A 23737-nucleotide genomic window follows, 5' to 3' on the forward strand; every position below is an offset into this window, starting at 1 on the left:
AGAGAGTTGGGGTTGTTCAGTCTGGAGCAGAGAAGGCTCCGAGGAGATCTTACTGTGACTTAAAGGGGCCTACGGGAAAGCCGGAGAGGGACTGTTCCTAAAGGCTTGTGGTGATAGGACAAAGGGGAACGGGTATGAACTGGAGAGGGGGTGATTTAGACTAGACATTAGGAAGAATTTCTTCACCGTGACGGTGGTGAGACACTGGAACGGGTTGCCAAGGGTAGTTGGGGCTGCCCCATCCCTGGAGGTGTTCAAGGCCAGGTTGGATGGGGCCTTGGGCAGCCTGATCTAGTGGGATGTCCCTGCCCAGGGCAGGGGGGTGGGAACTATGTCCCAGCCTGACGGGCCTGCGGTGGTCAGGAGATGCATCACAGCTCTCTTGAAGGTATAGATGGACGAGCTACTGCCTACCAGGATGAGTTGTCTCTGGTTCCCAAGGAAGGCACTTCAGGATCCCCATGACACAGAGACAACGTGCACGGCTGGGGAGGGGGATGAACTATTCCCACCGGCTCAACGTGGGAGCGCAGAGAGCTGGGGGAAGCGGTGAAAGCAGAGGCCAGTGCCCCATTTCCTTCTGGAAATGCTCCTCGGCTCTGCGGCAGCTGAGCAGCCGGCACCCTATGCCCACGGCCCCTGGGAGAGTGATGCACAGACACGCAGAGACGCAGCCTTTGTTCAAACACACCATTTATTGGCAACTTTGTACAGTGCAAATATCCCGGAGGGAATGGATTCTCTCCAAGAGACGGGGACGGTCGCCGTGTAGGGGAAACGGGAGTCTGTGGCACAAGCCTCCTCGCAAGGGGCTCTTCAGCTGCATCGGGACCTACTGCCCCGAGTGCGCTTTTGCTCTGGAGGAGAGGTGTGGCAGCAACTCCCCGAGTGCTCACGTGCAAACCCCAGTCAAGGGTCCTTCCCTCTTGTAAGGGTCATTACTTTGTCTTTCTTTGTCCTCCTCACTTGTCCTTTGGCTCTCTTTGGCCACCTTCCCTTTTTGGAGAAGGACACTTGCAATAGGACAGTTTGTAACTTGGATGGGAAACACAGTTGAGAAAGCCCATCTTCTTCTGTATCTGCTTCTGCCTTTGACAACACTGTTCCTCGTGGTTCTTAGCACAGTCTTTCTCCTGTGGTGTGTCAAGTGCCAGTCAGGCGCTTGCTTAAACTCGCACCAATACAATACACCGTCTACCTCTCCAGATCAAGTGTGAGGATGTCGCCTGCTGTCAACTGTGAGACCAACACTCAGGCTCTGTGCATGGAGACCTCTTTCAATGTCCCCTCCCACCAGCCTTACGAGTCGATATTGCAGCTGTTGGAAATCACGCAACGCCTCGGCATAGGCCGCTGGATCCTGTGTGAGGGGTCGGAAGAGATTGAGTGGCTCGGCCTTTCTGAAGGATGGCGGCAACCTTATCTCCTCGGGCACGTTCTCATTGCCAAGGAAGAAGTGTTTGAGGCACTTCTCCTCCAGGCAGCAGCGCACGTATTGCATGAGGTCTTGCAGCCGCAGTAGCTGGTACTTGCTGCACCAATCTGAGAGGGGGATTGTGGTCAGGAGGTGCATGACAGCTGTCTTGAAGGCATAGATGGAAAAGCTTGTGCCCTTCAGGCCGTGGGCGCAGTAGTGAAGGCATTTGAGGTGGACACAGCCGGCTGGGATCTGCCTGGCCACGTACTCGAAGAACTTTGCCTCGGCCGCAGCGTAGGTCACTGGCCACGTAGTGCTTGGGGTGGAGGTGTCGTCTGGAGCCTGGCTGCTTAGGAAGATGTCCGAGTCTCCGTGCTGCACCCCAAAGATCAACTCAATGAAGAAGGCTTTTCCAGAGGCACTTGTCAGCTCCAGCCTGCAGGACCGGCTGGAGGGCAGCGTCTTTATGTTGTAGCGACACAACTGAGGCACATCCCTCCAGGCTGACGTCGTGGGGTTCTGGAACCAGTGGGCAGTTTTGTGCACATCTAGGTAGCAGCCTGTGCAGAGGGTGTGTAGGAGGCTGGGGTCCTGACTTTTTGTGATGTCCATCTGAGAATGGTGGAGGAAGCAGGTCATCTTCTCCTCCATCTGCTGCCCTGTGCAGGTGCACTCCAGCTCCACGCGGATGCGGGGGTCTCCTGCTGGCATCTCCCTTGCGGTGCCAAGCTCCAGGTTGAAGGTGTGGCCGCGAGGTGCCTTCAGGGGCAGGAGCAGCTGGTAGACAGCATCATCATCACAGGGAAACCAGCCTTCGAAGGAAGTGCCCACACTGATGGCTTGTTGCAGCACAGGGTAGAAACTCTCGCACAACTGCTTTTTGATGACCGAGAGGAGTTCATCCACCAGATGCTCCACCACCAGGCGACCGTATGTCACATACTGCACTGGCCTGCAAGAGCGCCTTTCAAAAATCCCGACCCGATCCCTCTCTTCATCAGAACCTTCTTCTCCACTTTCTTCCTCCTCCACCTCCTCTTCCTCCTCCACCTCCTCTTTCTCCTCCACCTCCTCTTTCTCCTCCACCGGCTCCAAGTTCCAGACCAGATCCCTCTCATCATCAGGACCTTCCCCTTCACTTTCTTCCTTCTCCTTCACCTTCAACATGTTGCAGCCAGCCCTTTCCTCAGTGCTGCTGCTGTCTGCCGCACGGCTCCTTTTCCTCAAGCACCAGCAGAGGCCCAAGAGCAGGACCAGGCCTCCAGCAATCACCCAGAGGTGCCACTGCTGCAAGGCAGTAGAGTGCTGTGCTACCCTGGCAACGTCCCACTGCTTCTGTGTCTTCGGCTCCAGGGACCTCTGCGCTATCTCCTGCCATAGCCGAGCCATCTCCTTCTCCAGGAACTGGGCACGCTGTGCCATGCGCTCACGTGTGGCCTCATCCAGCTCATCCCCAGCCAGGGGCAGCTTCTGGATGAGGGTTAGGAACACACGGACGAGGAATGAAGTGGCAGCCATGGCCTGCAGGAGGAAGGAGAAGAGGGGTTCAGAGGGGCTGTGCTGGAGGGAGCTGGTGGCAGGGGAGAGAGACCTTTGGGGCAGGCAGGAGTGGGGACGAGGCAGCTGGGAGGCAGCGATGCCTTTGAACCGTGCCCTGCCCAAGGTGCTCCTGCGAGCGGCTGGGGCCTCGGTGCTGGGGCAGAACCGACCCTCCCTGGGACCCACGTTTCCACCCCAGCCCTCATCCAGCCCAGCCTCCCGCCACGTGTGCACTCACCACCCTCCCACGCCGCACTGGCCAGGGCTGCCTGCCGGTGCCTCTATAACCTGCCCCGTGGTCTCTCGTCCTTTGTGATGTCACAGGCACCAGAGCGCACCACGGGCACCGGAGCACACCACGGGCTCACCCCCAGCCAGCCCCACCCCCAGCTCAGCGACTTTCAGCTGTCCCTTCCCTGCTCCTGCTGGCCACACCATTTCTGACCCACGCCAGGATGCTCTTGGCCGTCTTGGCCACTGGAACCCCTGCTGCCTCATGCTCAGCCACTGTTGACCTGCACCACCAGGTGCTTTTCCACCAGGCAGCTTTCCAGCGGCTCTTTCCCAGCCCTGGGGCGATTCATGGGGCAGTTGTGACTGAAGTGCTGCCCCCGCTATTCTGCCTTTTTGAACCCCATAGAATCGACCTCGGACCATAATCCACCCTGTCCACATCCCACTGGAGAGGCTTCTTGCCCTCAAGCACGTCAACACTCCTACCCAATTTTGTGTCATCTGCGGAGTTACCTAGGGAGCACTGAATCCCCTCATCCAGATGAACAATAAAGATCTGAAACAAGACTGGCCCCAACACTGAGCCCTGGACAATACCGCTTGTGACCGGCCACCAAAGGATTTAATTCCCTTCCCAACCACACCCTGGGCTCCACCATCCAGTCAGTGTTTTACCCCCCAAAGTGCACACCTAAGCCATGAGCTGCCAGCTCCTCTAGGAGAAGGCGGCGGCAAACGCTGTCAAAGGCTTTACTGAAGTGCAGGTAGAAAACATCCACAGCTTCTTCCTCAGGCACTGAGCGGGTCAGCTGGTCATAGAAGGAGACCAGACAGGTGAAGCAGGACAGTCCTTTCATGAACCCGTGCTGGCTGAGCCCGATCCCCTGCTTGTCGTGCACGTGCTTGGTGAGCGCAGTCAAGGGGACTGCAGCAGGATGCAGGGTGGCAATCAAAACGTCTGCAGCAAATCAAGTCTCCTGCACACCAGGGCTGACTCTGTCTCCTTCTGATGCCACGCCCGGCTTCTCAAACCTTACCCTGTGTGATATTGTAATAATTGTAACAGGACTAATAATCCACAATCATGGCCTTGTAATGCCGCTATTGTATAATAAACTGTACTGTGACGATACCGGGTCAGAACGCTTGGACAGCAGGTTCCATTAACTGTTTCACGAAACATGCGTGATTCCAGGAAGGACGTTGGTTGGAAATAACAACTTGTCCACCGTTCTCTGCCAGCATTTTGGGGACATGTCATTTTAATCCGCTCGTCAGACAGCGGCTGTAATTTGTGGCAGGGAGCGACTTTACCCATTCAATTGCTCAGCCACTTGTTCGAGCTGCGCTTTCTGCTCTCTGAATTCAGTTTGCCAAACATCTCTTGCAGCCTGTAACTCCTCTTGGGGCAGTCAAAGCACGTGAAGAGGGGCTACAGGGATCACAACCTTTTCTGGAGTAAGAGCTGATCCCTAGAATGCTCTGGAGGGAAAAAGTCCTTAGAGAAAACACAAGTCAAGAGCACAGAGAATTCGAAGTTTAGTATGTTGACACAGTGAACAATTCAAGGCTTTTAAAAACATGAGAGTTAAGAAACAAAGTTTAGGTCACATAATTAGAAAAAGACATTTCTTGCATCACAAAGAGATAAAACCCCAAAACATTGCCTCTGGTAAAAACCCAGCAGTGCTGGTCCCTGCTTGAAGTGAAAACGCTGTAACAGAAGCCTCTGAAAAGGAGCACCTGGAATTACAGGACCAGTTTGGAACTCTCCCCCTGTCATTTCTTCTCGTAGCTGCCAACCACGTTGCTCTGAGTAAACAAAGTTGGGAGGAGTCCAGTCCAGCGGCAGCGCGGCTCTTCCACAGGCAGAGCTCAAGTGTCAGCAAGCAGAGCGGTTCCGTGCACGCTCACCTTCCTTCTCCTAGCGAGGAGAAACCACTCATGCCCCAGGAGAAAGAAAACGGTTGTGATACTCCGAACAGAGTCACAGTACTAGGAAAATAACAGCAAAATACATTCTAAAGGAGGATCCATTCCAGCTAAGCATCGTTTATTCCAACCAAAGAGAGATTCTAGTGGTGGAGGAACGGCCAGGGCGCTGATGAGTGGTGCCCCCTCACCGCAGGATCGACAAAGCCCCCTGACAGCGAGCGAGGGGAACAAGCAGGAAACTATCTCAGCTCCTCCGCCACCGACAGAACTCCAGACAGAGCTTTGGCACCTCACGATGATCACCCGTTACTCTGCAGGTACCTGTCCAGGAACTGGGAATAGCAGTCTAGAGAACAGAAGTAGCAGATGATGGGTGCTTCCGTACCTCCCATGTTATCCACCAGGACCACGGTGTGAGCTACGTGATGGAGATTCATGGTCACCGTGATCTGAATGAAGCTGCTCAGACAGGCACTTCCGCACTGGCACATTTTAGCCACTTCCAGGTCTTCACAAAGATGAGCAGGAAGGAGGTGACAACCGTACGGGATTCTGTGGAACAAGAGGAGCAAGTGTGAATTCATCTCAGAGTTAACCAGTGTCACTCAACCCCGGGGAGACACTGGCTGCACCAGCTGGGAGAAACGCCTCTGAGATCCCAGACATGGCAAGGCTGAAATTTTGTCACTGGTCAGGAATTAAATACTGTGCTTAAAGACAGTCATTAAAAATGTGCAATCGCGGTAGAATCATAGAATCATTCGGTTGGAAAAGACATTTGAGATCACCAAGTCCAACCAACCCTGTTCGCTACTAACTCAGATCCCCGAACATCTCATCCACCTGTCATGTAAGCCCCCGCAGAGACGGGGACTCCACCACCTCCCTGGGCAGCCTCTGCCAGGGCCTGAGAACCCTTTCAGTGAAGATGTTTTTCCTAATGTCCAATCTGAACCTGCCCTGGTGCAGCCTGAGGCCGTTCCCTCTCATCCTGTCCCCTGTCCCTCGGGAGAAGAGCCCAGCACCCACCTCGCCACAACCTCCTTTCGAGGCTGTTGTAAGACAGCAATGAGGTCTCCCCTCAGCCTCCTTTTCTGTAGATTAAACAGCCCCAGGTCTCACAGTCACCTTTCCTAACCCTTGTTCTCCAGCCCCTTCCCCAGCTCTGTTCCCTTCTCTGGAATGAGGGGCCCAAAACTGAACCCAGGATTCCAGGTGTGGCCTCACCAGCACCAACTCCAGGGGCACAATCCCTTTCCTGATCCTGCTGGCCACCCCATGGCTGATCCAGGCCAAGATGCCATTGGCCTTCTTGGCCACCTGGGCCACTGCTGGCTCATGTTCAGCCGCTGCCAACCAACACCCCCAGCTCCTTCTCCTTCGGGCAGCTTTCCAGCCACTCTTCCCCAGGCCTGGAGCTGCACGGGGTTGTTGTCACCCAAGTGCAGGACCTTGCCCTTGTTGAACCTCATGAGGTTCACACAGCCGCGCTTCTCCAGCCTGTCCAGGTCCCTCTGGATGGCATGAGATGAAACATGCCTTTTCACAGCAGCACATCGTAGGTTCTCTTGGAACGCCGCACTTTTCATCCGTCGTGCCAGTGATGACATCCAGAGACAGGAACAAGAACTGCTGCTGTTCCATTCCGCAGCGGACAGGCACCATGGTCGAGGTAGCACAGGAATGATCTCCCTGCAGCTGCCGAGGTCACTGCAAAGCGCGGGCACCACCAGTGCCCAGCTGCCACTCCAGCCCCACGGAACAAGTCCTTCTGACTCACATCCTGACTACACCCACGCATTCCCAATTCTTTCTACACTCTCCCATTCACACAGCTAAGGCTCCTCGGGGGTTTTTCACCACCTCAATTCCAGGACAAACTTTTTCCTGGTCAGAACAAGCACAAGCACAGCTCCAGCACTTGTTTGGAATGCCACTGTGGAGAACAATTTCCATTCTTTTGCTTCTGTGCCTTTCCCTCTGGTTCTCTCCCTTTTTCAAGGTTGGTACAGCCCATCATCGCTCCCAGTTCTCATTCTTTGTTAGCTCTCGCCTCCAGTGTATGTCAGACAATGTCTGTTGCCCACTTGCCTTTTCCTTTTCCATCTAAGATAATCAGGACCACTTTGTCCAGTCGTGTCTCCCAAGAATCACAGACCCATGGGCACAGGGACTGTTTCCACCATCCCTTGCCTCAAGAAGGCTCCTGGAGGATGAACCCTGTTTTGTTCCATGTGGTGCCTGCTGCACAGGGCCGGGTCGTGACTGGGTGTCCCAAGAAACTCTGGGAAGGTAACCAAGCACCAAAATCATAGAATTGCCTGGTTGGAAAAGACCTTTGAGATCACTGAGTCCAACCATACCTGCCCACTACTAAACCAGATCCCTCAGCACCTCATCTGCCCATCTTTTAAACTCCTCCAGGGATGGGGACTCCACCACCTCCCTGGGCAGCCTCTGACAGGGCCTGAGGACCCTTTCCATGAAGGAATCTTTCCCGATGTCCAATCTGAACCTGCCCTGGTGCAACTTGAGGCTATTTCCTCTCCCCCTATCACTTGTCACTTGGGAGAAGAGACCAGCACCCACCTACCTCATCACAACCTCCTTTCACAGGGAGCTGCAGAGTTATGACATCTGCCCTCGGCCTCCTTTTCTCTAGGCTAAGCAGCCCCAGGTCCCTCAGCCGCCTCTCATAACCTTTGTTCTCCAGCCCCTTCACCAGCTGTGAGGGATTATATTCCCTAGCAAAAAAGATGCCTAAATAATATCGATATCAAACCCACTGCAGTTTATGTAAAGCTGGGAAAGAGACGCGTGGAGTTTAATAAATCAGCAAGGTCAGAAACGGGTATGGTTTGAACCAGAGCACCTGGTTGCTCAACTCGTTTCCAGGGTGTGCCCTGCGTGCCTGTGGACACCTTTCCCACAGCCTTCCGAGCAATTAACCCAGGCTCACGGGGCGCTCCCCACCCTCAGGGCAACAAAGGGCTTGGAATGCGGATCAGGAAGGCTTCAAGTCTGTCTCTCACCCCTATCTGTAACCATGACTCCTTCTTTCCATCTTCTCGCTCTGTCTTACTCCCAGAGTAGGGCGGGAGCCGCGGCAGCTGATACTGGAGGGACCGCAGGCAGCAGCGTGGGGTGACCTGTGGTTTCAGTACAGGCTGGGGGACAACGTGATTGGAAGCATCCCTGAGGAGAAGGACTTGGGGTGTTGAGGGGTGAGAAGCTCCAAATGAGCCAGGAATGTGCGCTCCAAGCCCAGAAACCAACCGTGTCCTGGGCTGCATCCAGAGCAGCGTGGCCAGCAGGATGAGGGAGGGGATTCTGCCCCTCTGCTCTGCTCTGGTGAGACCCCACTTGGAGTCCCGTGTCCAGTTCTGGAGTTCCCAACATAAGAAGGAGATGGAACTGTTGGAACGGGGGCAGAAGAGGCCACGGAGATGATCCAAGGGCTGGAGCACCTCTGCTCTGTGGACAGGCTGTGAGAGTTGGGGTTGTTCAGCCTGGAGAAGAGAAGGCTCCAGGGAGACCTGAGAGCAACCTTCTAGCACTGAAAGGGGCTCCAGGAAAGCTGGGGAGGGGCTGTTTACGAAGGCCTGGAGTGCTGGGACACGGGAGAATGGCTTAAACCGGAGAGGGGCAGATTTAGACTAGGCGTAAGGAGGAATTTCTTCACAATGAAAGTGGTGAGGACCTGGCCCACGTTCCCCCGGGGAAGTCATGGCTGCCCCATCCCTGGAGGTGTTCAGGACCGGGCGTGACGGGGCTTGGAGCAACTTGATCCAGTGGGAGGTGTCCCTGCCCATTGAACTGGATGGGCTTTAACGTCCCTTCCAACCCAAACCACTCCATGACTCCGGGTACCCACCGTGCCACTCTTACCTGTGGTTCACGGTTGCTCTCGCTGCACACTCCAACAGAGTCAGTGGTATTTTCAGTTGTATGTTGGGAACAAGCGGATTGGGCTGTTCAAAAGGATTCCCAAAGAGATCCAAGTTCTCAAGGCAGAGCTTCCTAAAATCGCTGGGTAAGTAAGGAAGTTTGTTTCGAGCTGCTGACAGAAAGCGTAGATGACCTAACTGGCCAATCTTGAACGGCAGCCTAATCAGCTCATTATCATCAAGCTTTAAATTAACGAGTTCTCGCAGCTGGCAAAACTGAATTGGAAGAGCTTTGATTTTGTTCTGGCTGAGGTCCAAGAACTGAAGGGATTTCTGGAGGGTGGAGTTGCACAAAGCCCCGCTGAAAGACTCCAGGTGATTGTCACGCAAAATCAGCTCCTGAAGACAGGTCAGGTCGCCAATGGTAGCCGGCAGCTGCTTTATGTGGTTATGACTCAGGTCTAGTTTTCGGAGCTTCTTCAAACAAAGCACACGCGTGTCGATCCGAGCGAGTTTGCAGTACGAGGCTTGGAGGTGTTCCAGGGAGTAGGGGAAGTTTTTGGTGAGAGGATAGTCCCTTCTGGAAGTTATGATCATTTTTGTCTTGGGTTTTTCAACTTCTGAGGTCTTTGCCGGTACCAAAGCCGAGAGTGGGAGAGTTTCGATGTTGGTGCCTTGGTGAGCCAGTCTCACAGCTGAAAGGAAAGCCTTCAAACTGCTGGCATTTGCCTACAAGAAAACACAAAGGGGACGTAAAAGGTCATTATTCGTCTGCTCGTTTGTACTAATGCTTTCTGAACTATTTTGTACGTGTGTCGGGTGATGCAACTCAGCAGAGCAATGAAACGAGAAAGGGAAACAACTCAGGCTTGTGAGGCTGCCGAGCTGCTTCCAGAATTTCAAAGAATCCCGGAATGGTTTGGTTTTAAAGCGACCCCCTGCCAAGGGGCAGAGACACCTCCCACCGGATCAGGTTGCTCCAAGCCCCATCCAGCCTGGCCTTGAACACCTCCAGGGATGGGGCAGCCACTGCTTCTCTGGGTAACCTGGGCCAGGGCCTCCCCACTCAGACCCCACGGAACATCCTTTAGATCCATCGAGCTGCCCCCAGGCAACACTGAACCGCTCTCAGACTGCATTGAGCCTCCCTGGACCATACTTAACAGCTCCCAGACCCCACTGAACAGCTCTTAAGACCTCATTAAGCTCCCCCAGATGCCACTTAACAGCTCCTAGATCACATTGAGCCCCCTCAGACCCTGTGAACAGCCCCCAGACCCCACTAAGCCCCCCCAGTCCCCACTGATGTCCCCCAGACCCCACTTAATAGCTCCTAGACTGCACTGAGTCACTTCCAGACCCCACTGAATATCTCTTAGACCCACTGAGCTCCTTCCAGACCCTGTGAGCAGCCCCCAGATGCCACCAAGCTGCCCCAGACCCCATTGAGCACCCCAAGATGCCGCTTAACAGCTCCCAGATCCCATTGAACTCCCCCAGATCCCACTAAGCCACGCTTAGACTGCATTGAGCCCCCTCAGACCCCACCAAACTGCTCCCAGACCACCTAGAGCCGCCCCAGACCCCACTTAACAGCTCAAAGACCTCACTGAGCCCCCCTAGATGCCATTTAACAGCTCCCAGACCCCACTGAGACCCCCAGACGTGGTGAACAGCCCCCAGACCCCACTGAGCTGGTCTTAGACTGCACTGAACTCCCCCAGATGCCACTTAACAGCTCCCAGACCCCAGAGAACCCCCCCGAGATGCCACTTAACAGCTCCCACACCCCAATAAGCCCCCTGAGATGCCACTTATCAGCTCCCAGACCCCAGTGAGACCCCCAGACCCTGTGAACAGTCCTCAGACCACACTGAGCCGGACTTAGACTGCACTGAACTCTCCCAGATGCCACTTAACAGCTCCCAGACCCCACTGAGACCCTCAGATGCCACTTAACAGCTCCCAGACCCCAATAAGCCCTCTCCAGATGGCACTTATGAGCTCCCAGACCCCACTGAGACCCTCAGATGCCACTTAACAGCTCCCACACCCCAATAAGCCCCCTGAGATGCCACTTAACAGCTCCCAGACACCCATAAGCCCCCCCAGATGCCACTTAACAGTTCCCAGACCCCAGTGAGACCCCCAGACCCTGTGAACAGTCCTCAGACCACACTGAGCTGGACTTAGGCTTCACTAAACTTCCCCTAGATGCCACTTAAGAGTGCCCAGACCCCAGAGAACCCCCCCTAGATGCCACTTAACAGCTCCCACACCCCAATAAGCCCCCTGAGATGCCACTTAACAGCTCCCAGACCCCAGTGAGACCCCCAGACCCTGTGAACAGTCCTCAGACCACACTGAGCTGGACTTAGGCTGCACTGAACTCCCCCTAGATGCCACTTAAGAGCGTCCAGACCCCAGAGAACCCCCCCACATGCCACTTAACAGCTCCCACACCCCACTGAGCCCCCTCAGGTGCCACCTCACATCTCCCAGGCCGCCTTAAGAGCCCCTTCAGCCCCTGCTACCGGCTCCCAGTCCTCACCGAGCCCCTCTCCCGGCGCCCCGGCCCCCCCCGGCGCACCTTGCTGAGGCAGAGGTCCACGGGCGGCTCCCGCAGGCGCACGGTGGCCTTGCCCTCGTCCACGAAGCGGGTGAAGAACCTCTCCACGTTGTCGCGCAGCCCGTAGCGCGCCCCGGCCCGGTCCCGCGCCGTGCAGAGCAGCAAACAGGCCCCGGCGGAGCCGCGGGGGCGGCCCAGCGACAGCAGAGCGCGGGCGGAGCGGCCCCGCGGCCCCGGCGGCTGCTGCTGCCGCCGAACCACCTCGGCCTCGCACCGCAGCCGCATCGCCCCCGGCAGCCCAGCGGCCCCGCGCCGAGCGGCGGCGGCGGGGGAGGAGGGATTGGGCCGGGCCGCGAGGGGCGGGGAGCGAGAGGCGCCATTGGCCACGCGGGGCGAGGGCCGGGCGGGGGCCGCCAGGGCCAATGGCAGCTCGGCTGGGGCACAACGGCGGGGCCGGCGGGGCCAGGGGCGTTATTCCCCCTCCGAGTTCCCTTGCTTTTCCCCCTCCGATTTCCCTTCCTTTTCCCCCTCCTTTTCCCCCTCCTTTTTCCTTCCTTTTCCCCCTCCTATTTCCCTTCCTTTTCCCCCTCCGATTTCCCTTCCTTTTCACAGAATCACAGAATCACAGAATAACCAGGTTGGAAGAGACCCACCGGATCACCGAGTCCAACCGTTCCTACCAAACACTAAACCACGTCCCTCAGCACCTCGTCCACCCGTGCCTTAAACCCCTCCAGGGAAGGTGACTCAACCACCTCCCTGGGCAGCCTGTTCCAGTGCCCAATGACCCTTTCTGTAAAGAATTTTTTCCTAACGTCTAGCCTAAACCTCCCCTGGTGGAGCTTGAGGCCATTCCCTCTTGTCCTGTCCCCCGTCACTTGGGAGAAGAGGCCAGCACCCTCCTCTCTACAACCTCCTTTCAGGTAGTTGTAGAGAGCAATGAGGTCACCCCTCAGCCTCCTCTTCTCCAGGCTAAACAACCCCAGCTCTCTCAGCCGCTCCTCATAAGGCCTGTTCTCCAGCCCTTTCACCAGCTTTGTTGCTCTTCTCTGGACTCTCTCCAGAGCCTCAACATCCTTCTTGTGGTGAGGGGCCAGAACTGAACACAGGATTCGAGGAGCGGTCTCACCAGTGCCGAGTACAGAGGGAGGATAACCTCCCTGGACCTGCTGGTCACGCCGTTTCTGATACAAGCCAAGATGCCATTGGCCTTCTTGGCCACCTGGGCACACTGCTGGCTCATATTCAGTCGGCTGTCAACCAACACACCCAGGTCCCTCTCCTCCAGGCAGCGTTCTAGACAGACTTCTCCCAGTCTGTAGCACTGCATAGGGTTGTTGTGCCCCAAGTGAAGGACCTGGCATTTGGCCTTGTTAAACCTCATGCCATTGGACTCTGCCCAGCGGTCCAGCCTGTTCAGATCCCTTTGCAGAGCCTCCCGACCCTCCAGCAGATCGACACTTCCCCCTCCTATTTCCCTTCCTTTTTCCCCCTCTTTTTCCCCTTCCTTTTCCCCCTCCTTTCCCCCCTCCTATTCCCCCTCCTTTTTCCCTTCCTTCCCCCTGCTTTTCCCCCTCCTATTTCCTTTCCTTTTCCCCCTCCTTTTCCCCTCCTATTTCCCTTCTTTTCCCCCCTCCTATTTCCCTTCCTTTTTCCCCCTCCTTTCCCCCTTCCTTTTCCCCCCTCCTATTTCCCTTCCTTTTCCCCCTCCTATTCCCTCTCCTATTCCCCCTCCTTTTTCCCTTCCTTTCCCCCTGCTTCTCCCCCTCCTATTTCCTTTCCTTTTCCCCCTCCTTTTCCCCTCCTAGTTCCCTTCCTTTTCCCCCCTTTTCCCTCCCCTCCTTTCCCCTTCCCCCCTTCTTCCCCTCTCCCCTCTCTGGTCGGGCCCTCGCTGTCCCTTTGGAGAGAAAGGCTAAGCACACGCCCAAACCAGCAAAGTGCTGTTGGTCCCTGCTCGAGTCACCCCTGACTTGCTCCAAGGTGACGTTGAGCTCACCTGCTGCTCTCCAAGGTTGTGCAGAGCTGTCCCCGCCTGGGCTGCCACCACAACCCCCCTTGAATTGGAGGAAGGGTTGAAGACTCAAACTGTATGTCGCTTCAGATGGTTACAGGTTAAACTGAGTGCTGGGAGGATGCTCGCTGCTTGAGGGAGAAGGGGCCCAGGTGGCCAAGAAGGCCAATGGCATCTTGGCTTGGATCAGAAACGGCGTGACCAGCAGGGCCAGGGAGGTTCTTCTCCTTGAAGAGGAGGCTGAGGGGAGACCTCATTGCTCTCTACAACTACCTGAAAGGAGGTTGAGAGAGGAGGGAGCTGGGCTCTTCTCCCAAGTGACAGGGGACAGGAAGAGAGGGAATGGCCTCAAGCTCTGCCAGGGCAGATTTAGGCTGGACGTTAGGAAAAAATTTTTCACAGAAAGGGTCATTGGGCACTGGCAGAGGCTGCCCAGGGAGGGGGTTGAGTCCCCTTCCCTGGAGGGGTTTAAGGTGTTCAAGGGTGGACGAGGTGCTAAGGGGAATGGTTTAGTGATTGATAGGAATGGTTGGACTCGATGATCCGGTGGGTCTCTTCCGACCTAGTTATTCTATGATTCTATGATTCTCCCTCTGTACTCGGCACTGGTGAGACCGCTCCTCGAATCCTGTGTTCAGTTCTGGCCCCTCACCACAAGAAGGATGTTGAGGCTCTGGAGCGAGTCCAGAGAAGAGCAACGAAGCTGGTGAGGGGGCTGGAGAACAGGCCTTCTGAGGAGCGGCTGAGAGAGCTGGGGGTGTTTAGCCTGGAGAAGAGGAGGCTGAGGGGAGACCTCATTGCTCTCTACAACTACCTGAAAAGAGGTTGTGGAGAGGAGGGAGCTGGGCTCTTCTCCCAAGTGACAGGGGACAGGACAAGAGGGAATGGCCTCAAGCTCCGCCAGGGGAGGTTCAGGCTGGATATCAGGAAAAAAAATTTTCACGGAAAGGGTTGTTGGGCACTGGCAGAGGCTGCCCAGCGAGGTGGTTGAGTCCCCTTCCCTGGAGGTGTTTAAGGCACGGGTGGATGAGGTGCTGAGGGACATGGTTTAGTGTTTGATAGGAATGGTTGAACTCAATGATCCGGTGGGTCTCTTCCAAGACTGGAGAAGCCGGGCGTGGCATCAGAAGCAGACAGAGTCAGCCCTGGTGTGCAGGAGACTTGATTTGCTGCAGACATTTTGATTGCCACCCTGCATCCTGCTGCAGTCCCCTTGACTGCACTCACCAAGCACGTGCGCGACAAGCAGGGGATCGGGCTCAGCCAGCACGGGTTCATGAAAGGACTGTCCTGCTTCACCTGTCTGGTCTCCTTCTATGACCAGCTGACCCGCTCAGTGCCTGAGGAAGAAGCTGTGGATGTTTTCTACCTGCACTTCAGTAAAGCCTTTGACAGCGTTTGCCACCGCCTTCTCCTAGAGGAGCTGGCAGCTCATGGCTTAGGTGTGCACTTTGGGGGGTAAAACACTGACTGGATGGTGGAGCCCAGGGTGTGGTTGGGAAGGGAATTAAATCCTTTGGTGGCCGGTCACAAGCGGTATTGTCCAGGGCTCAGTGTTGGGGCCAGTCTTGTTTCAGATCTTTATTGCTCATCTGGATGAGGGGATTCAGTGCTCCCTAGGTAACTCCGCAGATGACACAAAATTGGGTAGGAGTGTTGACGTGCTTGAGGGCAAGAAGCCTCTCCAGTGGGATGTGGACAGGGTGGATTATGGTCCGAGGTCGATTCTATGGGGTTCAAAAAGGCAGAATAGCGGGGCCAGCACTTCAGTCACAACTGCCCCATGAATCGCCCCAGGGAAAGCCGCTGGAAAGCTGCCTGGTGGAAAAGCACCTGGTGGTGCAGGTCAACAGTGGCTGAGCATGAGGCAGCAGGGGTTCCAGTGGCCAAGACGGCCAAGAGCATCCTGGCGTGGGTCAGAAATGGTGTGGCCAGCAGGAGCAGGGAAGGGACAGGTGAAAGTCGCTGAGCTGGGGGTGGGGCTGGCTGGGGGTGAGCCCGTGGTGTGCTCCGGTGCCCGCGGTGCGCTCCGGTGCCTGTGACATCACAAAGGACGAGAGACCACGGGGCAGGTTATAGAGGCACCGGCAGGCAGCCCTGGCCAGTGCAGCGTGGGAGGGTGGTGAGTGCACACGTGGCGGGAGGCTGGGCTGGACGAGGGCTGGGGCGGAAACGTGGCTCCCAGGGAGGGTCGGTTCTGCCCCAGCACCGAGGCCCCAGCCGCTCGCAGGAGCACCTTGGGCAGGGCGCGGTTCAAAGGCATCGCTGCCTCCCAGCTGCCTCGTCCCCACTCCTGCCTGCCCCAAAGGTCTCTCTCCCCTGCCACCAGCTCCCTCCAGCACAGCCCCTCTGAACCCCTCTTCTCCTTCCTCCTGCAGGCCATGGCTGCCACTTCATTCCTCGTCCGTGTGTTCCTAACCCTCATCCAGAAGCTGCCCCTGGCTGGGGATGAGCTGGATGAGGCCACGCGTGAGCACATGGCACAGCGTGCCCAGTTTCTGGAGAAGGAGATGGCTCGGCTATGGCAGGAGATAGAGCAGAGGTCCCTGGAGCCGAAGACACAGAAGCAGTGGGACGTTGCCTGGGGAGCACTACTTTGTACTGCCTTGCAGCAGTGGCACCTCTGGGTGATTGCTGGAGGCCTGGTCCTGCTCTTGGGCCTCTGCTGGTGCTTGAGGAAAAGGAGCCGTGCGGCAGACAGCAGCAGCACTGAGGAAAGGGCTGGCTGCAACATGTTGAAGGTGAAGGAGAAGGAGAAGGAAGAAAGTGAAGGGGAAGGTCCTGATGATGAGAGGGATCTGGTCTGGAACTTGGAGCCGGTGGAGGAGAAAGAGGAGGTGGAGGAGGAAGAGGAGGTGGAGGAGGAAGGAAGTGGAGAAGAAGGTTCTGATGAAGAGAGGGATCGGGTCGAGATTTTTGAAAGGCGCTCTTGCAGGCCAGTGCAGTATGTGACGTACAGTCGCCTGATGGTGGAGCATCTGGTGGATGAACTCCTCTCGGTCATCAAAAAGCAGTTGTGCGAGAGTTTCTACCCTGTGCTGCAACAAGCCATCAGTGTGGGCACTTCCTTCGAAGGCTGGTTTCCCTGTGATGATCATGCTGTCCACCAGCTGCTCCTGCCCCTGAAGGCACCTCGCGGCCACACCTTCAACCTGGAGCTTGGCACCGCAAGGGAGATGCCAGCAGGAGACCCCCGCATCCGCGTGGAGCTGGAGTGCACCTGCACAGGGCAGCAGATGGAGGAGAAGATGACCTGCTTCCTCCACCATTCTCAGAAGGACATCACAAAAAATCAGGACCCCAGCCTCCTACACACCCTCTGCACAGGCTGCTACCTAGATGTGCACAAAACTGCCCACTGGTTCCAGAACCTCACGACGTCAGCCTGGAGGGATGTGCCTCGGTTGCGTCCCTACAACATGAAGATGCTGCCCTCCAGCCGGTCCTGCAGGCTGAAGCTGACAAGTGCCTCTGGAAGAACCTTCTTCATTGAATTGATCTTTGGCGTGCGGCACGGAGACTCGGACATCTTCCTAAGTAGCCAGGCTCCAGACGACACCTCCGCCCCAAGCACTACGTGGCCAGTGACCTACGCTGCGGCCGAGGCAAAGTTCTTCGAGTACGTGGCCAGGCACATCCCAGCCGGCCGTGTCCACCTCAAATGCCTTCACTACTGTGCCCACGGCCTGAAGGGCACAAGCTTTTCCATCTATGCCTTCAAGACAGCTGTCATGCACCTCCTGACCACAATCCCCCTCTCAGATTGGCACATCAACTATTTGCTACTGCGGCTGCGAGACCTCATGCAATATGTGCTCTGCTGCCTGAAGGAGAAGTGCCTCAAACACTTCTTCCTTGGCAATGAGAACGTGCCCGAGGAGATAAGGTTGCCGCCATCCTTCAGAAAGGCCGAGCCACTCAATCTCTTCCAACCCCTCACACAGGATCCAGCGGCCTATGCCGAGGCGTTGCGTGATTTCCAACAGCTGCAATATCAACTCGTAAGGCTGGTGGGAGGGGACATTGAAAGAGGTCTCCGTGCAAAGAGCCTGAGTGTTGGTCTCATAGTTGACAGGAGGTGACATCCTCACACTTGATCTGGAGAGGTAGACGGTGTATTGTATTGGTGCGAGTTTAAGCAAGCGCCTGACTGGCACTTGACACACCACAGGAGAAAGACTGTGCTAAGAACCACGAGGAACAGTGTTGTCAAAGGCAGAAGCAGATACAGAAGAAGATGGGCTTTCTCAACTGTGTTTCCCATCCAAGTTACAAACTGTCCTATTGCAAGTGTCCTTCTCCAAAAAGGGAAGGTGGCCAAAGAGAGCCAAAGGACAAGTGAGGAGGACAAAGAAAGACAAAGTAATGACCCTTACAAGAGGGAAGGACCCTTGACTGGGGTTTGCACGTGAGCACTCGGGGAGTTGCTGCCACACCTCTCCTCCAGAGCAAAAGCGCACTCGGGGCAGTAGGTCCCGATGCAGCTGAAGAGCCCCTTGCGAGGAGGCTTGTGCCACAGACTCCCGTTTCCCCTACACGGCGACCGTCCCCGTCTCTTGGAGAGAACCCATTCCCTCCGGGATATTTGCACTGTACAAAGTTGCCAATAAATGGTGTGTTTGAACAAAGGCTGCGTCTCTGCGTGTCTGTGCATCACTCTCCCAGGGGCCGTGGGCATAGGGTGCCGGCTGCTCAGCTGCCGCAGAGCCGAGGAGCATTTCCAGAAGGAAATGGGGCACTGGCCTCTGCTTTCACCGCTTCCCCCAGCTCTCTGCGCTCCCACGTTGAGCCGGTGGGAATAGTTCGTCCCCCTCCCCAGCCGTGCACGTTGTCTCTGTGTCATGGGGATCCTGAAGTGCCTTCCTTGGGAACCAGAGACAACTCATCCTGGTAGACAGTAGCTCGTCCATCTATACCTTCAAGACAGCTGTGATGCATCTCCTGACCACCGCAGGCCCGTCAGGCTGGGACATAGTTCCCACCCCCCTGCCCTGGGCAGGGACATCCCACTAGATCAGGCTGCCCAAGGCCCCATCCAACCTGGCCTTGAACACCTCCAGGGATGGGGCAGCCCCAACTACCCTTGGCAACCCGTTCCAGTGTCTCACCACCGTCACAGTGAAGAAATTCTTCCTAATGTCGAGTCTAAATCACCCCCTCTCCAGTTCATACCCGTTCCCCTTTGTCCTATCACCACAAGCCTTTAGGAACAGTCCCTCTCCGGCTTTCCTGTAGGCCCCTTTAAGTCACAGTAAGATCTCCTCGGAGCCTTCTCTGCTCCAGACTGAACAACCCCAACTCTCTCAGCCTGTCCTCGTATGGGAGGTGCTCCAGCCCTCTGACCATCTTTGTAGCCTCCTCTGGACCCGTTCCAACCGTTCTATATCCTTCTTACGTTGAGGAATGCAGAAATGGACACAGCATTCCAGATGAGGTCTCACGAGAGAGGAATAGAGGGGCAGAATCACTTCCCTCGACCTGCTGGCCTCGCTTCTTTTGATGCAGCCCAGGACATGGTTGGCCTTCTGTGCTGCGAGGGCACATTGCTGGCTCTCATCAGCCAGCACCCCAAGTCCTTCTCTGCAGGGCACCTCTCAATCACATTATCCGCCATCGTGTACTGAAATCGGGGATTGCCTCGACCCAGGTGAAGGACCTTGCACTTGGCCTTGTTAAACCTCATGAGGTTCTCACAGCCCCACTTCCCCAGCCTGTCCAGGTCCCTCTGGATGACGTCCCATCCTTCTGGTGTGGCAACTACACCACTCAGCTTGGTGTCATCTGCCACCTTGCTGAGGGTGCTCTCAATCCCGCTGTCAATATCGTTGATGATGATATTAAACAGCACCAGTCCCAGTACGGACCCCTGAGTGACACCACTTGTCACAGTTCTCTATCTGGACTTTCAGCCGTTGACCACCACTCCTTTAATATGACCATCCAACCAGTTTCTTATCCACCGAACCGTCCACCCGTCAAATCCGTATCTCTCCAAGTCAGAGAGAAGCACGTTGTGGGCGACCATGTCAAAGGCTTTACGGAAGTCTAGATAAATCACATCCATTGCTCTACCCATGTCTCCTGCTGCGGTTACCCCGTCATAGAAAGCCACGAAGCTGGTCATACAGGATTTGCCCCTGGTGAAGCTGTGCTGGCTGCCATTAATCACCCCCATGTCCTCCATGTGCTTTAGCCAGCAGTGGCCCAGGTGGTCAAGAAGGCCAATGACATCTTGGCTTGGACCAGAAACGGCGTGACCAGCAGCTCCAGGGAGGTTCTTCTCCCTCTGTACTCGGCACTGGTGAGACCGCTCCTCGAATCCTGTGTTCAGTTCTGGGCCCCTTCTGCATGCTAGGGTTCTTAGTCTCAGCCACCTAGCAAAGGCAAGTGACCAGCTTCAGCATTTTCTTCACCCATGGAAATCAGCCCATTTCCTTGACAGCTGACAGGTTTTTTTTAAGATCTGCAAAGACAAATTCCTGTGGACAACTGAGAGATTTGAGGATCTCCATTGGAGGAAGCTTTAGTGTAAGCCTGGCATGAGATCACCACATCAAACACAAAATGACCCACATCAGAAGACTGAATGTTCTGATCACAGTCATATGGAACAGACATTTATAGAAGAACCGCGTGGAAATGTAAAAATGAGGGTTAAAAACCCTTTAACCTTTTTACCCTTTCATGGTTAAAACCCATTAAAAATAATGGTTTTAGCCCTAAGCACAGCAGGTAGTACGACCACAGTCACGTGGTAAGTCATTTTCATGGCAACTGACAACATTTTCCCTTAACCTGGACGTATTTTCAGGCCTAAGGACATGGAAGGTGTAAAGATGCAGCAAAAATAGCTGATGCCACACACAGAAAAAGATGATGAGAGCCAGAAGGAGTGAGAGCACAGTTCAGCATAAGAGAACTCTGTCCCAACACGTCGTGTAAGAGGCAGGAAATGTTCCCTCCTGCCCTTTGTTATCACCTGATGTCACTACGTGGGTTTGCCAGCTAAGGACGGGGTAAATAATGCAGTCCCCATCCCAGGGACATGGTAGGTTACCAGTTCCCATCCTCCTCTAGCTTTGCCTGGCCTGGACTTGAGCCCCAGGTGGAGAAGTGGTAACTGCTTGAGGGCTGGATCAGCTGTTTTCTTTTTTCTTTTGTCCAAGAACTGAAGGGATTTCTGGAGGGTGGAGTTGCACAAAGCCCCGCTGAAAGACTCCAGGTGATTGTCACGCAAAATCAGCTCCTGAAGACAGGTCAGGTCGCCAATGGTAGCCGGCAGCTGCTTTATGTGGTTATGACTCAGGTCTAGTTTTCGGAGCTTCTTCAAACAAAGCACACGCGTGTCGATCCGAGCGAGCTTGCAGTACGAGGCTTGGAGGTGTTCCAGGGAATAGGGGAAGTTTTTGGTGAGAGGATAGTCCCTTCTGGAAGTTATGATCATTTTTGTCTTGGGTTTTTCAACTTCTGAGGTCTTTGCCGGTACCAAAGCCGAGAGTGGGAGAGTTTCGATGTTGGTGCCTTGGTGAGCCAGTCTCACAGCTGAAAGGAAAGCCTTCAAACTGCTGGCATTTGCCTACAAGAAAACACAAAGGGGAGGTAAAAGTTCATTATTCGTCTGCTCGTTTGTACTAATGCTTTCTGAACTATTTTGTACGTGTGTCGGGTGATGCAACTCAGCAGAGCAATGAAACGAGAAAGGGAAACAACTCAGGCTTGTGAGGCTGCCGAGCTGCTTCCAGAATTTCAAAGAATCCCGGAATGGTTTGGTTTTAAAGCGACCCCCTGCCAAGGGGCAGAGACACCTCCCACCGGATCAGGTTGCTCCAAGCCCCATCCAGCCTGGCCTTGAACACCTCCAGGGATGGGGCAGCCACTGCTTCTCTGGGTAACCTGGGCCAGGGCCTCCCCACTCAGACCCCACGGAACATCCTTTAGATCCATCGAGCTGCCCCCAGGCAACACTGAACCGCTCTCAGACTGCATTGAGCCTCCCTGGACCATACTTAACAGCTCCCAGACCCCACTGAACAGCTCTTAAGACCTCATTAAGCTCCCCCAGACGCCACTTAACAGCTCCTAGATCACATTGAGCCCCCTCAGACCCTGTGAACAGCCCCCAGACCCCACTAAGCCCCCCCAGTCCCCACTGATGTCCCCCAGACCCCACTTAATAGCTCCTAGACTGCACTGAGTCACTTCCAGACCCCACTGAATATCTCTTAGACCCACTGAGCTCCTTCCAGACCCTGTGAGCAGCCCCCAGATGCCACCAAGCTGCCCCAGACCCCATTGCGCACCCCAAGATGCCGCTTAACAGCTCCCAGATCCCATTGAACTCCCCCAGATCCCACTAAGCCACGCTTAGACTGCATTGAGCCCCCTCAGACCCCACCAAACTGCTCCCAGACCACCTAGAGCCGCCCCAGACCCCACTTAACAGCTCAAAGACCTCACTGAGCCCCCCTAGATGCCATTTAACAGCTCCCAGACCCCACTGAGACCCCCAGACGTGGTGAACAGCCCCCAGACCCCACTGAGCTGGTCTTAGACTGCACTGAACTCCCCCAGATGCCACTTAACAGCTCCCAGACCCCAGAGAACCCCCCGAGATGCCACTTAACAGCTCCCACACCCCAATAAGCCCCCTGAGATGCCACTTAACAGTTCCCAGACCCCAGTGAGACCCCCAGACCCTGTGAACAGTCCTCAGACCACACTGAGCCGGGCTTAGACTGCACTGAACTCTCCCAGATGCCACTTAACAGCTCCCAGACCCCACTGAGACCCTCAGATGCCACTTAACAGCTCCCAGACCCCAATAAGCCCTCTCCAGATGGCACTTATGAGCTCCCAGACCCCACTGAGACCCTCAGATGCCACTTAACAGCTCCCACACCCCAATAAGCCCCCTGAGATGCCACTTAACAGCTCCCAGACACCCATAAGCCCCCCCAGATGCCACTTAACAGTTCCCAGACCCCAGTGAGACCCCCAGACCCTGTGAACAGCCCTCAGACCACACTGAGCTGGACTTAGGCTTCACTAAACTTCCCCTAGATGCCACTTAAGAGTGCCCAGACCCCAGAGAACCCCCCCTAGATGCCACTTAACAGCTCCCACACCCCAATAAGCCCCCTGAGATGCCACTTAACAGCTCCCAGACCCCAGTGAGACCCCCAGACCCTGTGAACAGTCCTCAGACCACACTGAGCTGGACTTAGGCTGCACTGAACTCCCCCTAGATGCCACTTAAGAGCGTCCAGACCCCAGAGAACCCCCCCACATGCCACTTAACAGCTCCCACACCCCACTGAGCCCCCTCAGGTGCCACCTCACATCTCCCAGGCCGCCTTAAGAGCCCCTTCAGCCCCTGCTACCGGCTCCCAGTCCTCACCGAGCCCCTCTCCCGGCGCCCCGGCCCCCCCCGGCGCACCTTGCTGAGGCAGAGGTCCACGGGCGGCTCCCGCAGGCGCACGGTGGCCTTGCCCTCGTCCACGAAGCGGGTGAAGAACCTCTCCACGTTGTCGCGCAGCCCGTAGCGCGCCCCGGCCCGGTCCCGCGCCGTGCAGAGCAGCAAACAGGCCCCGGCGGAGCCGCGGGGGCGGCCCAGCGACAGCAGAGCGCGGGCGGAGCGGCCCCGCGGCCCCGGCGGCTGCTGCTGCCGCCGAACCACCTCGGCCTCGCACCGCAGCCGCATCGCCCCCGGCAGCCCAGCGGCCCCGCGCCGAGCGGCGGCGGCGGGGGAGGAGGGATTGGGCCGGGCCGCGAGGGGCGGGGAGCGAGAGGCGCCATTGGCCACGCGGGGCGAGGGCCGGGCGGGGGCCGCCAGGGCCAATGGCAGCTCGGCTGGGGCACAACGGCGGGGCCGGCGGGGCCAGGGGCGTTATTCCCCCTCCGAGTTCCCTTGCTTTTCCCCCTCCGATTTCCCTTCCTTTCCTCCTCCTTTTCCCCCTCCTTTTTCCCTTCCTTTTTCCCCTCCTATTTCCCTTCCTTTTCCTCCTCCTTTTCCCCCTCCTATTTCCCTTCCTTTTCCCCCTCCTTTTTCCTTCCTTTTCCCCCTCCGATTTCCCTTCCTTTTCCCCCTCCGATTTCCCTTCCTTTTCACAGAATCACAGAATAACCAGGTTGGAAGAGACCCACCG

General features: G+C 56.1%; 4 protein-coding genes across 4 annotated transcripts; 1 reads left to right on the plus strand and 3 right to left on the minus strand.

Moving 5' to 3' along the window:
- Positions 1-654: 654 nt before the first annotated feature.
- Positions 655-4573, minus strand: LOC138721638 (inositol 1,4,5-trisphosphate receptor-interacting protein-like 1). Its single transcript, XM_069858989.1, has 2 exons — positions 3882-4573; positions 655-2938 (listed from the first exon to the last, which is right to left on the minus strand). The coding sequence occupies exon 2, from the start codon at positions 2933-2935 to the stop codon at positions 1208-1210; it is 1728 nt and encodes a 575-aa protein (XP_069715090.1). The 5' UTR covers positions 2936-2938; positions 3882-4573; the 3' UTR covers positions 655-1207.
- Positions 4574-4784: 211 nt separating this feature from the next.
- On the minus strand, positions 4785-11866 carry LOC138721639 (leucine-rich repeat protein 1-like). Its single transcript, XM_069858990.1, has 3 exons — positions 11603-11866; positions 9014-9741; positions 4785-5677 (listed from the first exon to the last, which is right to left on the minus strand). Exons 1-3 carry the CDS (start codon positions 11864-11866, stop codon positions 5425-5427), a joined length of 1245 nt encoding a protein of 414 aa, XP_069715091.1. The 3' UTR covers positions 4785-5424.
- Positions 11867-15753: 3887 nt separating this feature from the next.
- LOC138721641 (inositol 1,4,5-trisphosphate receptor-interacting protein-like 1) lies at positions 15754-18201 on the plus strand. The gene is made up of 2 exons (XM_069858992.1): positions 15754-16333; positions 16409-18201. The coding sequence occupies exons 1-2, from the start codon at positions 15974-15976 to the stop codon at positions 17672-17674; spliced, it is 1626 nt and encodes a 541-aa protein (XP_069715093.1). The 5' UTR covers positions 15754-15973; the 3' UTR covers positions 17675-18201.
- Positions 18202-20089: 1888 nt separating this feature from the next.
- Positions 20090-23292, minus strand: LOC138721640 (leucine-rich repeat protein 1-like). Its single transcript, XM_069858991.1, has 2 exons — positions 23029-23292; positions 20090-21168 (listed from the first exon to the last, which is right to left on the minus strand). Exons 1-2 carry the CDS (start codon positions 23290-23292, stop codon positions 20581-20583), a joined length of 852 nt encoding a protein of 283 aa, XP_069715092.1. The 3' UTR covers positions 20090-20580.
- Between the last annotated feature and the right edge of the window lie 445 nt (positions 23293-23737).

The sequence above is a fragment of the Phaenicophaeus curvirostris genome, chromosome 5 (assembly GCF_032191515.1).
Source record: "Phaenicophaeus curvirostris isolate KB17595 chromosome 5, BPBGC_Pcur_1.0, whole genome shotgun sequence".
Classification (NCBI taxonomy): Eukaryota; Metazoa; Chordata; class Aves; order Cuculiformes; family Cuculidae; genus Phaenicophaeus; species Phaenicophaeus curvirostris.

Bases quoted from the DNA above. Each gene is read 5' to 3' on its own strand.
- LOC138721638 (XM_069858989.1), bottom strand. From the start codon at position 2,935: ATGGCTGCCACTTCATTCCTCGTCCGTGTGTTCCTAACCCTCATCCAG.
- LOC138721639 (XM_069858990.1), bottom strand. From the start codon at position 11,866: ATGCGGCTGCGGTGCGAGGCCGAGGTGGTTCGGCGGCAGCAGCAGCCG. The intron at 9,742-11,602 runs GTGCGCCGGGGG...GTTTTCTTGTAG, and splicing joins TGGACCTCTGCCTCAGCAAG to GCAAATGCCAGCAGTTTGAA. The intron at 5,678-9,013 runs GTAAGAGTGGCA...CTTGTTCCACAG, and splicing joins AGAGCAACCGTGAACCACAG to AATCCCGTACGGTTGTCACC.
- LOC138721641 (XM_069858992.1), top strand. From the start codon at position 15,974: ATGGCTGCCACTTCATTCCTCGTCCGTGTGTTCCTAACCCTCATCCAG. The intron at 16,334-16,408 runs GTGAAGGAGAAG...TGGAACTTGGAG, and splicing joins CTGGCTGCAACATGTTGAAG to CCGGTGGAGGAGAAAGAGGA.
- LOC138721640 (XM_069858991.1), bottom strand. From the start codon at position 23,292: ATGCGGCTGCGGTGCGAGGCCGAGGTGGTTCGGCGGCAGCAGCAGCCG. The intron at 21,169-23,028 runs GTGCGCCGGGGG...GTTTTCTTGTAG, and splicing joins TGGACCTCTGCCTCAGCAAG to GCAAATGCCAGCAGTTTGAA.